We start from the raw sequence: 15098 nt of genomic DNA, 5'->3' as shown, positions 1-15098 counted from the left end.
AAGTTATATAAAAACAATGATCACTTTAATACACTTTTTTCTCTTAATTATGTTTTTTCAATTGCAAAACTTAAATATAGGATTTCATTATACTTAAAGGATTAGAATATAATTCCAATCGACCTCACTTAATACTATTATTAATTAAATATAGTAAGATCACATTTTAATAGTTTAATATTATTAAAGATAAAATATTTTATTATCAATAATAAAAATCAGATAAATCAACATATAAGATTATACTAATATCACTTATTTATATATATATATATATATATATATATATATATATATATTCTCAAACTATATTATTAGGATTCCATCACAATACTATCCCATTATCTAAAGTTATTCATCTAGACAATTCACTTCTCAATATCAAGATGTATCTCTCTACACATAACTATTAATTACATCATGTTTCGTACCTACACATAACTATCAAGTAATTATCTATTTCTCTCTATCCATCAACTCAACAATTGTAAATTTATTAGACTTTTAAAATAAGTTTAGAGTTAGATATATTGATAGTTTATAAATTTAGATTCGTTTTTCTTTTTTCAAAATTTGATACATCTTAATTTTGAAATTTTAAAATTAAATTGATATAGTCTTCTTAATTTAATGGTTTTAAATATATTAATTGATGTTCCAAACTAATACTTAAGTTGAAATGTGTGAAACGAGATGAAAACTAAACGCTATCATCAAACTAAAATATTGTTTGAAATATACAAAAAAAAATATTAATGGAATTGGGTTAGTATAACTATATATATTTTTCAAGTTTAAAACCAAATTAGAGGAGACAATATGGTGGGGTGGAGGAGTTTCATTATATATACTTATCTTATCTCTAACGAAAAAATTTGCCTTCATCCTCATAGTTATACCCAAAAGATATAAAAAATTTTGCTCATCCTCATCTCGCTGGATAACGATTATACACTCATACTTATATTCATATTCGTTTTTTTACTATTTCAATATCAGTTAATTATTTTTTATAAAAAAATATCGACAAATGAACCAATATATGATTACATATTTTATATGAAAGGAATGCATTTTTATTTTTTTAATATCAAATATTTAAAAGAAAATTATAATTGTATACATTTTAAATTAAAGTACCAAATACATTTTCAAAAGAACCAAAATATTTTATAGTTTGGAAAAATTAATTAAACAAAGTTGATAAAATAAAAAAGTACTTTTTTCAAAAAAAGAAAACTAATTGTCAAAGTTTTAAAATATTTTAAGTATCTTTTTATTTCCTTTCTCTAAATTCTAATTAAATATATTTTTATACACTAATAAAAATTATAATACACCACTTTAATTGAATTGCATAAAAAATAAAGATTAAACCAATAATAACTGAAATTTAACATAAATTTTAGATTTTGTACCTATTAAACTTTCATTTATGTTAGATGGTAATAAACAAGATTCATAACAATAATATTGAGTCATTATATTATAATAAATAAAATATCTTTATACAACTACGGTAATAAAACTACACTTATAAAATGAGTTCAAAAATAAAAATAATTATATAATAAGTCTTCAAAACGACATTTTACATGACAAAAATAAATAACAAATAAAAACATTTTAAAAAATTAAAAATGATTAAATGTGCGTCTTAGAAACATCTTGATATATCATTTAATGAAATCACAAAAACAAAAACAAATGTATAATCAAGGGCATAATTAAACTACAATGAAAGTACCTTGAAAATTTAAGAATTTTTTTTCAAATATTAATCTAGTTTAATTATTAATATATAATGAAAATTTTTTAAACAATACAACAAATTTTCATATCAAACAAAAATTAAGGATAAAAAGAATAATAAAGATAACTTTTTTATATTACACATTAAATAAAAAATTTATGCGATTGAACATGAACATTTGAAATTAAGGTAAAATATTTTTTTATGAAAAAATAAAATAAATAATAATATTAAAAAGAATTGAAATATTCAAATATAAAACACACAAATATTTGATTATTTGTAATTAATAGTATATCATTTGAATATAATCACACAAAAGTTGTTGTAAGAGAAAAATTTCCTTGAAGATGAAAGTGAATCTCATGATATAAAACAAACTAAACAATTAAAAGAGAGATGAAAAAATGTGTAGTAAAAGATAAAGAATTGTTATAAAACTTAAACTAAGATATTATATATATATATATATATATATATATATATATATATATAATTATTGTGATGTTTTAAAATATACTAATTTATCTAATATATTAAAATCAATATAATTTTAAAATATAACAAAAGAACAACACCAGATTTTGGAGAGAATTCAACATTTTAGGTAGGTAAAGTTATGAGGTTGAAGGTTATATTTTTTATTCCCAGGTCGCGATGATGATGAAGATGGAATGGAATATGTAAATTCAAAGCATATTGAAGTATGCTCCTATCAATCTATTCATCATGCGCATTACTTTCTGCAATTCAATGCAACCAATAATTCCACCGTCTCATCAAAATGTATCCAGAAAAATACTTTCTCATACACTAATACCTACCACTAGCTCTTATTTATATATATTAATATAATCAATTAAATTCTTCACTGATTATAATTAGGATGACTAATTTTTATTAGATCAAATTTCAATTGCAATGTTCAAATTTTGATGCATACTATATTTTTTTTGCAAGTTTCGTTTATTACATTTTTAGATAGATTTTTTTTTAAACATTTTCATACTATTTAATTATTTATATTAAATTTTGTTAAAATTGAAAACAATAAAAATGTCAGAAATAATTTATATTTTATCATATTTTGAAAAATATGTATTAAGATGATTTTGGTCTATATAAATAAAGATGTATAAAATAATTGTATATTAGCATATTTTTTTTAAATATAATTTATAAGAAGAAAGTAACTTTCAAATCAAAAAGTAAATTTTGTAAAAACATAATAAAATTGAAAGATATTCAATGTGTGATTTGATTTTTTCTCCTCTCTTACACTTCTTTCTCTCTCTCTCTCTCTCTCTCTATATATATATATATATATATATATATATATATATATATATAATTTAAAATTTTCCTTATGCATATATATTTTGGAAACAGTTTAATCTCTGTTATATTTGTTTTCTTTCATCTCATTGTATTTAGGATTTGTTGATAAAGCATCAATATTAAACTCTTAAGCTTTGAATTGACTTTACTTAATAATATTTTGATGCGGTGAAGTAAAAGACAAATATTTGATTAAATTTTATTGTATTTGTGAAATGTAATAATTATTTAATATGTAATTAATGCCATATTTGATACTAGTCAAAGAAAAAACTGTTTACTTACATAGATTCAAATACTGCTTTAATACACATGTTTAAAATATTTATTTATTATAAATTTAAATCCTAATATAACTTATAGTTATAACAAGTGCGGTTATTTCAATTTAATGAACCATTTTAATTCCACATAGTAAAAATAAATAGTAAGAAAGTGATACCTTGTATTTTCTTTTTGTCCCAGTAAATGTATAAAATTTTTGACAAAGTGAATAATAGTGGTCAGGTTCCAAATAATATGCGCATCATACCAATTGATTAGTGCGATGGAATATTTAAAAGTTTAAACCTCGTTTTTAGATTTAAACTAGTAACCTACCAAAATATATTAAAACTAATAACGCCTCTTCATTACATTCATTTCTCTCTATATATATTTGGTAATTGGTTCAAGTTATGGAAATTATAAATTTGAAATTCTGGATAATTTTGAATTATATAATCTACTTTTCATTGGTCATTACTATTTAATGAATATATATATTTTTTATTTAAAAGAAATGCTTATGTAGCTCATTAAATATATTTATGTATTATAAATTAATAGAGTATTATTTTAACTTGTATATTGCATAGAATAACTATTGATTCTTTAAAATAAAGTACACGATAGATGCATATTTTGTAATGTGTAAATGATATAATAATTAAAATTCACGATAAATTAATATTTTGAATATTTAATTTTTATTTTACAAATAGTTTCTAATTAATTTATTATAGAATGAGTTAAACTTTTTGGAGCAATTCAGAATTGATTTCCCACGATTTTAGATTTGAGGAAGTGTGGCGAGGGAGATCTGCAACTGAAAACCACCATGAATGAAGCACGAACAATTTTAATTATAATTTAAACAGAATATATAATTTTCGTTAGTAAAATAAAAAAAATGAAAATAATAAGTATTATAATTAGACATAAAGAAGGAGAAATAGGGAAAAGCGAGGAATGCAAGGTGGCAACGACGTTGAGAAAAAGCCAAAACCGAACAGCAACAGAGCAGCGCTTTTTATTCCTCACTGCAAACCAAACCATGAAGAAGACGAAGAACCCCACACTCCGAGGTTCCTTTTCTTTATCTCATTCTTCTTAACATAACTGTCCAACCTTGTTTTCTTCTACCTTTTATCATATTCATTCATTCACTCACTCGTTCAATACTAAAAATAAAAATAACGAGTTTCCGCGTTTCCTGGATGAGTGTAGAGAGAAGAGGACCAATGCAGCAGAAGCGTCGAACGGTTCCACTGGGCATGCTCAGAAGGTTTCTCGCCGCCTCCATATTCTCCATAGTTGTCACTTCTTTCTTCTTTGTTCACGTTCACGTTTCTCCTTCGCCCACTCATCACAACTTCAGTGACAAGATCCCCTCGGTGTGTCTCTTCTCTCTGTTCCTCTCTTCTTTCTTTCCCACAAACAAAAATACCCTTTTTAGGGCTCTGCATAATTCTTTCATCTTCTCTAACTGTTTTTCGCCTCTAACAGACTCTCTTTTTTATTAATTCAATCGCAATCAATCTATTTTGCGCGGCTCTCTTTGAAAAGATTCGGTTTTCAGTAATTCTGGACTTAAACTAGATTGCTATTACCGCCTACAAATGCGGAAAAGAGTGGGAGTTTGGCTTTCGGGTTTTTGTTTTTGAAGATTCTGGTGTTTCAGTTCTTACTCTGTGGTTTACTCATCAAAGTTCCATTTTTCTTGTTTCTATCTTTTTTTTTTTGTCAAATTCTATATTTGGCAGTTTTATGACCCGCAAAGCTGGACTCGAGAACTCGTTCCGCCCTATCTATTCAAGACTCCGCTCTCTGTTCCCAAGGTTTTGTATTTTCGATCATTATATTCTCTTAGAATTCTTTTGCTGATCTCTCTGTTTTTGGGATGCTCTGAATGTGACTATGAAATGAAATCCACTGGGTAGGAAAACTTTATATTTTTTTCCAAAAATTATGTATTATGAATGAGAGATAAATCATAAATGTACTATTTTCACTTGCTTATCGTTGATTAAGTTGCTATCTGTTGGAAAACCATCCTAATGCAGAAGTTTTCTTCTTTTTTTCTTAATTTATTTTCCCGTCTACCATTGGGGGACTTTCTTCTTTGTTAATTGCATTTCTTTTGGTTATGCTCACTGCCAAGCGCTAATATTTATTGATCTCATCAAATTGTACGGTCAAATGACTTCTCTGGTTTAGCTTTAGTGCTTGTCAGCTATGTTGGGGTGTCGGAAATATTTTAAATTCTGCAAAGCAATTGTGCATGCACCTTTTTCTCTGTTTTCACTTCTTTGGTTTTGTAGTCGAAGGATTCAAGAAAGGAGTCAGACTACGATAAATTGTGGAAGCCTCCACCAAATCACGGGTTTATAACCTGCACGAAGCCTACTCCTAATTACACAAGTAAGAAACTTGCACATGTGTAGCAATTTGTGAGTGTGATTTGTTTTTCAGTCCTTAATTGAAGTTATAACTGCTTACCCAGCTCCGACAAGGTCACGGGGTTACCTTTCAGTTCATACAAATGGAGGGCTAAACCAAATGCGTTCCGGGGTATGAGTTCTCTCTCTCTGGATAAATCTCTTATGAAACATAGTTTTAGTGTGAACGACTTAGCCTATTCCATGTTGAATTTTCATCTTCTTATTTGATTGTTGTTAGATGGTAGAAAGTTCTCTACGAGTTTAATTGCTGAGAAGTTTTACTTCCACGTCACTTCAAGACAAAAGTTTGCTAAAGTGTCTAATTGATTGCAAAAGCTTGAATTTAGAGAACATGTCACATTTGGATGTTCTTTACCATTGTATTGCTAGAATCTGAAAGTTTGTTTCCTCTACTACAGATATGTGATATGGTAGCTATAGCTCGTATCATCAATGCTACTCTTGTGATTCCAGAACTTGATAAAAAATCATTTTGGCGTGATACCAGGTAAGTTTTAAATCCCGTTTGCGTTTCTATTTTTCCATTATATTTTTCTATTTTGGATTTTACGTAAGTTATTTTATAGCCTTTTATTTGATCTGCAGCAATTTCTCTGATATCTTCGATGATGAGTGGTTTATTAGTTCTCTGGCTAATGATATAAAGATCATTAAGAAGCTTCCCAAGAAACTGGTTAACGCAACCAAAATCGTCATGCAATTCAAAAGCTGGTCTGGTATGAATTACTATGAGAATGAGATTGCTGCCTTGTGGAATAGTTTCAATGTATGTAATCTGATTGGTGTGTACACAGCTACGTATTTGATCTTTTCATTTCCTTTAAGTTCTAACATTGTATGACCATCTTATTTTTAAAATCCTCTAAAGATAATTCGAGCTTCCAAATCTGATTCTCGGTTAGCAAATAACAATCTACCTCCAGATATTCAGAAGCTTCGCTGCCGTGCTTGTTATGAAGCTCTTCGTTTCTCTCCTCGTATTGAAAAAATGGGAAAAGTATATAATTCGATATTTAACGTTTCTTTGTTTGCTTTCTCATACTCTGTCCTTTATCTTAGGATTTTCATTTTAATTTTCAAATACCTTTTGGATCCTTTCAGACATTGGTGGAGAGGATGAGGTCATTCGGCCCCTATATTGCACTGCATTTACGTTATGAGAAGGACATGCTTGCATTTAGTGGGTGCACACATGAATTATCTCCAGTTGAATCTGAAGAGCTACGGTTTATCAGGTATTGATAATGTTTCTGTCTTTACCTGACTTCTGATGTTTTGATAATTACCGTGGTGCTCCAAATTTGTAGAGAGAATACTACTTATTGGAAAAGAAAATACATTAATCCCATAGAAGAGAGGTCGAAAGGATTTTGCCCCTTAACTCCAAAGGAAGTTGGAATTTTTCTTACTGCTCTTGGATACCCATCAAAGACTCCAATTTATATTGCCGCTGGGGAGATATATGGTGGTGAGTTCCATATGGCTGACCTGCGATCTCGCTATCCACTGTTAATGAACAAGGTAGGCAATTATAATATATTGATAAAGCATTTTATGAACACATTTTAACTTAATAGCAGTAATCTGAGAATGCATTGATATGATGTTGATGACCTATGACTAATTTCAGGAAAAGTTGGTATCCATGGAGGAGCTTCAACCCTTTTCTAGTCATGGGTCTCAAATGGCTGCTATTGACTATATTGTATCAGTTGAAAGTGATGTGTTTGTACATTCTTACCCTGGAAACATGGCGAAGGCCGTTGAAGGGCATCGTCGAGTTCTCGGGAGAGGAAGAACAATATCTCCCGACAGGTGAGATTCTCTTTCAAAAGTTGTACATCATTACGAGGTTTTCTTTCTGACCTCACTTCTGTTATCAGGAAAGGGCTTGTTCGTTTGTTTGATAAACTGGAAAATGGATCAATGACCGAGGGGAAAACACTGTCTAATAAAATTATCGATCTCCACAGAAGACGGTAAGTGATAGGAGATGCATAAATATATTTGTCAAACAAGTTTGTTGTTGTTAGTTAGACAGGTATGTACTAATTTATGTTTCCGGTTTTTTTCTTCCAGTAGATAGTTTGAACAAGAATATAGTTTGTTACGAATTTTGATAAAATGCTGATGAAAAAGGAAAAAATTTGGTTATGACTTGGTGTTTATGATGAGTTGTTGAACAGGCTTGGCTTCTTCAGAAAGAGAAAAGGACCCGTTGCTGGAACAAAGGGCTTGGACAGGTTTCGGTCAGAAGAAACATTTTATGCAAACCCTTTACCTGGTTGTTTATGTCGGACAGAATCACTCTCGATAAACGCTTCTCAGTATAGGTAGGCCAGATAAAGGAAAATATTTTTCCTTTATGTTGGCACAGTGTACATATTGATAACAAGAAAGAAAAAAAATGCAACAATAGAAAAGAAAAGGAAGTAGGGAGGGGAAAGAAAGAAGATGAAAGGTGCAGGATTTGATATTAAAAGTTGGTGAGGAAGAGAACGTTAGATTCTTGAGTGTGATCGGGTCTTTTGGAAGGCATGATTCTTTGATTCATTCGGTGACCATTCCTTGTTTATGTAAAGCATTTTAGATCTGGCCACGGACTCAAACCACACGTCACTGCAAATATATTTTTTCGTCAAATTCATTATTGGAATTACAATTTTTAATTAATCCCACATAATTGATAGTTCCGTATGCATTGTTAGTCCTGAAGTGAAGCAATTTTTTTTTTCGTTTTCTTTACCCTCTGCGTCGTTATTGGTTTGGAACAGCAATATATTTATTTGGATTTTTTTATTTACTTTAATAAAAATCTCACTTTCTCCTTTTAAATTTGAAGATGTAAAAATTATATATTAAAAAACGCATTACGCAATTTATTCATGGAAGATTTATCGAATGCAGGAAGTTAGGTCCTCCTTTATAGTTGGTCATCTCATGAATATGGACCTGTACAGTTGGCCCGTTTAACACATGCGTTTCCTCTACAAGTTTCCGGAATAAGTTTTTTAATCCATAATAAATAAAAAAAATATTTATTTACTGGAAATTATATAATTTTAACTTTATATATTTTCATTTGTGTTTGATGTGACTTGGAAATATTGTTATCGTGAAAATGCCTATACCGTCATTCATAATTTTAGATGTCAAATAAAATGAGATTTGCAGATATAAAAAAAATTGTTTCTCGTTATTTTTTCAACTGATTTTAAATAAGTTCTCAATACATTATTTTTTTTTTTTTAATTTTAGATGTCAAATAAATTTGTGTGGCTACATTCCAGAGGAAAAAGGGGTAACAAGTACAACATCTCTAGTTTGTAAGGATAAAAAATCAGTAAGATCATTTGTAAGAATATCATTCTAAGGAAAACTGTTTGAACTCATCTATCACCATAGTATACTCTGCCGCAACAGCATCCTCCAAATGGAAACAAATACTGTGATCACTTACAATGATTTTGTGGCTATGACACTAAGGCCACCCATGAAAGGCCTGAGGGGCTCAGGGATAAGAACAGATCCATCTTCTTGTTGGTAATTCTCAAGCAAACATATAATCATCCGTGGTACTGCACAAGCTGTTGCGTTTAATGTGTGAACAAACTGTGGTGGAGCAAGATTCCCTTTAGATTTTTTGCCACTTGTCACCTGTGCTTCTGATGAAGGACGATACCTTATTCCCAAACGACGACTCTGATAATCTGTGCAATTTGAGGCGCTAGAGATCTGTCACAATAACAAGCCTCAACAACTTATGTTGAAAACCACATGATTTTTGTATAAGGGAATAATAGCATGAAGTTGCTAACCATTGTTAACAAATAAATAAAATGAAGTTTTCTCTTACTGCAAGCAAGACTAAGACTTGCACAATAATAGTATCTACAGGTGATAGAGGTCATATCAACAGGTACAATAAATTAAAAACTCCAGATATATTAACATTATAGTAAGATCTGTGCTGGAATTATTTTAATAATATCTTGAACTTTTTAATTTGACTAGTCATGCTTCCAGGCATTGCACTCAACTCAAACAAGAATCTCAGCCCAATGGCCATAAAAAGTGTAGAGATGTGTATTGCAAGATGAAAAAGGAAAGAGCTGTTGCAGTACCTCACCAAACCTTTCTAAACCAGGCATCCATGCCTCCACATCAAATTTACGATAAGCAGGTGCACCTAGATCTGCAGAGGCCATATCCAAAGTTCTGCATAGAAGCTTAGTTATTAGAATAAATATAATAATAATGGAATCATGTTAAACAATGAAGAAAGAGTGTAAGAACTAAAAGTGAAAAGTAGTAGCACTCACTTAAAATGCAATCCCAGGGATGAGAAGAGGTCTTCTTCAATTTTAATCAGCTCTTGGTGGTAATGTTCACTCTCTTCGGGGCGGCAGAAAATAAACATTTCAACCTTGCTGAACTGGTGAACTCGATAAAGACCTCTGTTCAGTAGACAGCGACAATTATGATCAGAAAAGGTAGAAAAAACAAATATTTGAAGACACTAACATTAGTGTGTACTCTAAGGCATTCAGAATAGGAATTTCAACTGGTTAAAAAAATTTAGTAGAGTCCAATCTAATATCTATCTAATACATGCAACAAAAGAAAGCATTTAATGGTTTTTATTCCCCTATGTATTAAAAAAAATTGAAAATTATTAAGGGGATTCAAATCCATGGTCAAATCAATAGCTAAGTAACAAAAATGTTCGAACCTTGTAGCAGTGCCAGCAGCACCAGCCTCCGTACGGAAACAATGAGAAAATGCCACATATTTTAAAGGTAAGAATGAGTCAGAGAGTATGGAATCCATATGAAGGCCACCAACAGGAATCTCTGCAGTGCCAATGAGGCATTGGTCACTGTCATCTATGGAATAAATCTGTTCAATGTTTGGCAAGAACGTCAACAGACGCTATGAACTTCAATCATCTAATTAAAAACAGGAAATACAAGGAAATTTTAGGAAAAATTAAATGATTATGCAATGTTTTGCATCATGAAACAAGGTTGGAAACCGTATTATGATTATAATTGTACGACCTTTGTAGCCCTTAACTCTACCAAAATATAAAACAAGATGGAAACGGAAGGACTAAAAGGAAACATTCTTCTAACAGCGGGTAAATGGTTGGCAAAAATGTTTGTCAGGAGCTATGAATCTTATGTCTATGATCATGAAAGTCAAGAATAATTTAATAACACATGTTGAGAAAGAAAGCATTGTTAAGAGATACACACTCCCAAACCTGGGTATTACTTCCACGTGGTTGGAATCCGCATTTTTCAACAACAGAGGATCGCACAATTTCAGGGGTTGTTAATGGAGTAAAGCCTCTCTTCATCACTTCAGAGAGTGTCCAATTTACAAGAGCCATCTCTAACAAAACTGCCTCATTTTTCAGGTAGTAGAACTTTGACCCACTGACCTGTGAAGCAGCATGTTAGATATACATCCAAGACAAACTGAAGTCAACTGCCAATCATATCCTAGTTCTTCTTTTGAGGATCTAGACTTCATCTTGAAGATTCAAATAAAAAGTAAGGAATAAATTACCATCAAAGTTAATATCTAAAGTTATTGTCAGAGTTAGAACTGAGAATGAGGTCTTAATATTGTATACAAGAACAGTGATAGAGATGAAGCATTTAATTTCAGAAAAGTTCAAGACCTCGTCAATTTCATGTCATATACAAAACCATTCTTGGATACATTCACATAAGAGAATATGCTACCTCAAGGCACGCATCCATTTCCTGGAAAATAATAAAAGTGATACTAATTTAATAGATTCCAATACCATTTCAGGTTCACAGTGCAACATTTCACATATAACCCTACAACTTAAAATGATACCGGATTTTGCCAAGCGCCAAATAAATGGTGCTTTAATGCCTTAAATTAATCTAAGTATACCTCTGCAGCTGCATCAAAATCAAATAGATCAAGCTCCTTCCCTAGTTGGACATGATCCCTGACAGGAAAGCTGAAATTTGGAGAACTGCCAACCTAAAATGTTACACATTCACAATAATTAATGTTTGAGGAAAAGAAATCAATGCATGGACATCATCAACAACAATCTTTTCTCTTCTAGAAGAAGAAAGGAAGAAATTTTTAATAACTGAAATACCATTTTCCTTATGGTGGAACAATCCTCCCCTCCTATTGGAACATCAGGATGTGTCATGTTTGGTATACACTGTGCTTCCTGCTGAAGCTTATTATTAAGCTCCACTAGGTCGTCTTCCAAAGCAGCAAGTCCCTCCTTCAAATTCTTCCCTGCATACAAAATGCGTCAGTTTTAAGAAATTTACCCAAAATGTCAGTTGGGTGAAAAATAGCACCAAAAGTACCTTCCTCGATCAATCTTTGACGCTCAGAGGGATCTAATTTTCCTTTCATCTTGTTAGCAACTGCATTTCTTTCTCCACGAACCCTCTCAACTTCCTGCTATCTGTAAGAAACACATTAGCCAAGCCATTGAGAACTAAGAGCTGAAGATATTACACCAATACCCATCTTTCAAGCATTTAATCCACGGTTGGTAGCTTATATTTAACATAATTTAAAAAAAAAAATTGTTTCATATGAATAAACTTCTCTATAAACACTTGCAAGAGAAAAAAAACTCGAAGGTAAAATGAGTCGAATTTCTCTCATGTGCAAAAATCATCTTTGAATTTCTCTCATGTAAGAATCCTTCAAGTTAGACCATTAATGTCCGATGAACTAAGGTGATGAAAATTTCAATATTTCTAGGGATTACTTAAACAAATTTATTCCTTTAGGAACCACTAAAGATTGATGGTTTATTTCTCGTGTAAGCATAATTAACAAGAGAACTTTATTCAAATACAAGCCACGAAATAAGCTCAACAAATTCACCCATTATCTTTACTCGAGAAAGAGCAGGTATTCATCAATGAAGAACAAGACATTTAATGGACTGCATATTGCTACATTTCAATCTATTCAGAACTGGTAGTTTAAAGAAGAGGAAAAAAATCGAAGAGAAACGTAACATGACATAACCTTCTGAAGAGTAAGCATTTCGTCATAAAGGTGGAGAACAAGATCCAAATCAGCGTCAGAGTTACGGTTCCTTAAGTTGGCAGCAACAGCTTCCTTATTATCCTTAATCCACTTGAAGTCCACCGTGGCCTTCCATTGAAGCTTCACACCTGCAAGGACCAAATTGGTTTTTTTATTATTCAGTTCCGCAGGTAAAGTGAAAGAGAAGAAACTCTGGCACCGACCCTGGTCTTGAGGGGCCTTAGGGGTAGCTGTTCGGACGATGGCAGAAGAGAGAGCTTTGATGGAGCGTGGCAATGGAGATTTGTGGAAAGAAAAGGTTGAATTTTTGAAAAGGAAAGGTAAGAAAGAGAAAGTGGGAATTGAAGACAGTTTCAGAGTTGTTTGGTTGGGGCAAGAACAACCCAGTAAACCCATCATCATCGTTTTCTCTCTGTTTTGGAGAGTCTGTGGCAGAGCCTAATCTTCCATTTATCCTCAATTCATGTATTCATGTAAACAAAACAAGAAAAATATAAAATTGTTTTTCATGACTCTATTTATTTCAATTCATTGGAACAATTTCATTTGTCATTCTATTCTCGTCATAATAAAAGTTTAATTGCAAAAAACTAAATATAACAATAGAAAAATGTTATAATTATGTTCTTTATGAAAAAAACGTGTAAATGAAAAATCACATATTACATTTTAACTAGTTTAAATTAATTTGAATATAAATTTTAACTACACAGGGATTTTAGAAAAGTAGTGATAGATATCAAACTTATTATTATATATAACAATCATTCAAATAGTTATATGCAAGGTTTCTTCAAATATTTTTTCTATGTTTATTTCTATTTTAACAAAATTAATTCTACTCAACTTTAAATTAAGTTTGTATTTGTTGAAGAATTAATTTTGGTCGAATCGATTTCTCTAATCCAGAAATTTATACTATTTACTTTGCATTGACGTGTGAAGTTTTTACTTTAAAACTGATTTTGAGATTATATATATATATATATATCCGCAAAATCAAACACATTATAAGTAGTTTTAATTTTTTTATTTACGAAAACTACTGTGTTCACAAAAAAGAAAAAGTTCAATGATGGGATTTGAGCCTCTATATCAGTGATAGAAAATATCATCATAATTTATTATGATAAATAGTTAATTCGATATAATGAATATTTACGTATCTTAATATATGAAAAAAAGTATAATTTAAATGTAAAATATTAATTTATTAATTTCATTTAAATTTTATTAATAATTGAGATAATTAAACATATAATTAATATTTAGTAATTATCACATGTGTTTATAAAAAAAATAATTTTAATATACAATTAATCTTTAAAAAAAATAAAACTTAAAATTAATTAAATCTTTCAAATTTGTTGTAAAACTCAAATAATTACATAAAAAATTAAACGTTAAGTGTTTTGGCAATAAGAAATTTATTAACGACTAAATTCACTTAATTTTAATAGTTGAGAATTTTTTTTTATCATAAAGTAAATAGTTTACTTTTGTGAAAATAAACACATATCTCACCCAAAATTTAAAAAATGACCCGTTTTTGCTATTGATAATATGGGCTAGTTTGGGGATTTCTCCCGACACCTCCAATTTTACTTCTAAACGCTAAATATTTTTAAAATATCTTAAATATTTAGATAGTATCAATTTTCAAAATCCGATTAAAAAATGATCAAATTTTCAAATCGATTAAGGGAACAACTTAGTTTCGAAATCCTGTTAATATAGTTAATTAATTTTAAAACATATATATAAACAGATTTTGAAATTTATATATATATATATATTTTGTTATAACTAATTATGGGTTGTATTTGGGCCTCAGATTTTGGACAAACAACTCATTTTTTATCTAGCACCACTTCAAGCAATATTTTTATATTGTTTACTACTTCTTTTAACTTGCTAAAAATGGACCATGACAAAATATTGAGTTAGGTATTTTTGTATGGGATTGTTTAAAATTACAACTTCTATTAGCCCAAAGACTGTTACCAACCTATATTATTATCTTCTACTGCAATTAAAAAATATTATTAGGACATCGTCAAATTTTCCATTCCTTTATTTTTAAATTGTAACGATCCAATGTCAAAACTGGGAAAAAATCAGAAATGATAAAAAGTTCAATAAATACTAAATAATATCAAATGAATAAAAAAAGTGTATCTAAATGAAACATACAACAAACACAATTTTCA

At 29.9% G+C, this 15098-nt stretch overlaps 2 protein-coding genes across 4 annotated transcripts; one reads left to right on the top strand and one right to left on the bottom strand.

Moving 5' to 3' along the window:
• Positions 1-4314: 4314 nt before the first annotated feature.
• LOC114162912 (O-fucosyltransferase 7-like) lies at positions 4315-8586 on the top strand. Of its 2 annotated transcripts, XM_028046907.2 has the most exons (13): positions 4315-4437; positions 4580-4746; positions 5116-5190; positions 5674-5773; positions 5856-5923; positions 6213-6301; positions 6400-6580; positions 6683-6811; positions 6916-7049; positions 7122-7335; positions 7445-7629; positions 7698-7793; positions 8001-8585. In XM_028046907.2, the coding sequence occupies exons 1-13, from the start codon at positions 4407-4409 to the stop codon at positions 8149-8151; spliced, it is 1620 nt and encodes a 539-aa protein (XP_027902708.1). In that variant the 5' UTR covers positions 4315-4406; the 3' UTR covers positions 8152-8585. The 2 variants fall into 2 exon arrangements, with proteins under 2 accessions (XP_027902708.1, XP_085523102.1); XM_085666976.1 differs by lacking the exon at positions 5116-5190 and having other exon boundaries at positions 8001-8586.
• A 489-nt stretch (positions 8587-9075) lies between these two features.
• SRS (Seryl-tRNA synthetase) lies at positions 9076-13381 on the bottom strand. Of its 2 annotated transcripts, XM_028045941.2 has the most exons (11): positions 13092-13381; positions 12868-13016; positions 12189-12282; positions 11966-12114; positions 11749-11841; positions 11568-11588; positions 11081-11260; positions 10547-10713; positions 10137-10271; positions 9939-10032; positions 9076-9549 (listed from the first exon to the last, which is right to left on the bottom strand). In XM_028045941.2, the coding sequence occupies exons 1-11, from the start codon at positions 13288-13290 to the stop codon at positions 9271-9273; spliced, it is 1560 nt and encodes a 519-aa protein (XP_027901742.1). In that variant the 5' UTR covers positions 13291-13381; the 3' UTR covers positions 9076-9270. The 2 variants fall into 2 exon arrangements, with proteins under 2 accessions (XP_027901742.1, XP_027901743.1); XM_028045942.2 differs by lacking the exon at positions 11568-11588.
• Between the last annotated feature and the right edge of the window lie 1717 nt (positions 13382-15098).

The sequence above is a fragment of the Vigna unguiculata genome, chromosome 9 (assembly GCF_037176805.1).
Source record: "Vigna unguiculata cultivar grain cowpea cultivar isolate G323 ecotype 2 chromosome 9, ASM3717680v1, whole genome shotgun sequence".
Taxonomy (NCBI): domain Eukaryota; kingdom Viridiplantae; phylum Streptophyta; class Magnoliopsida; order Fabales; family Fabaceae; genus Vigna; species Vigna unguiculata.
Note: the sequence above shows the minus strand (reverse complement) of the source record. Positions and strands in the feature narration are given on the sequence as shown.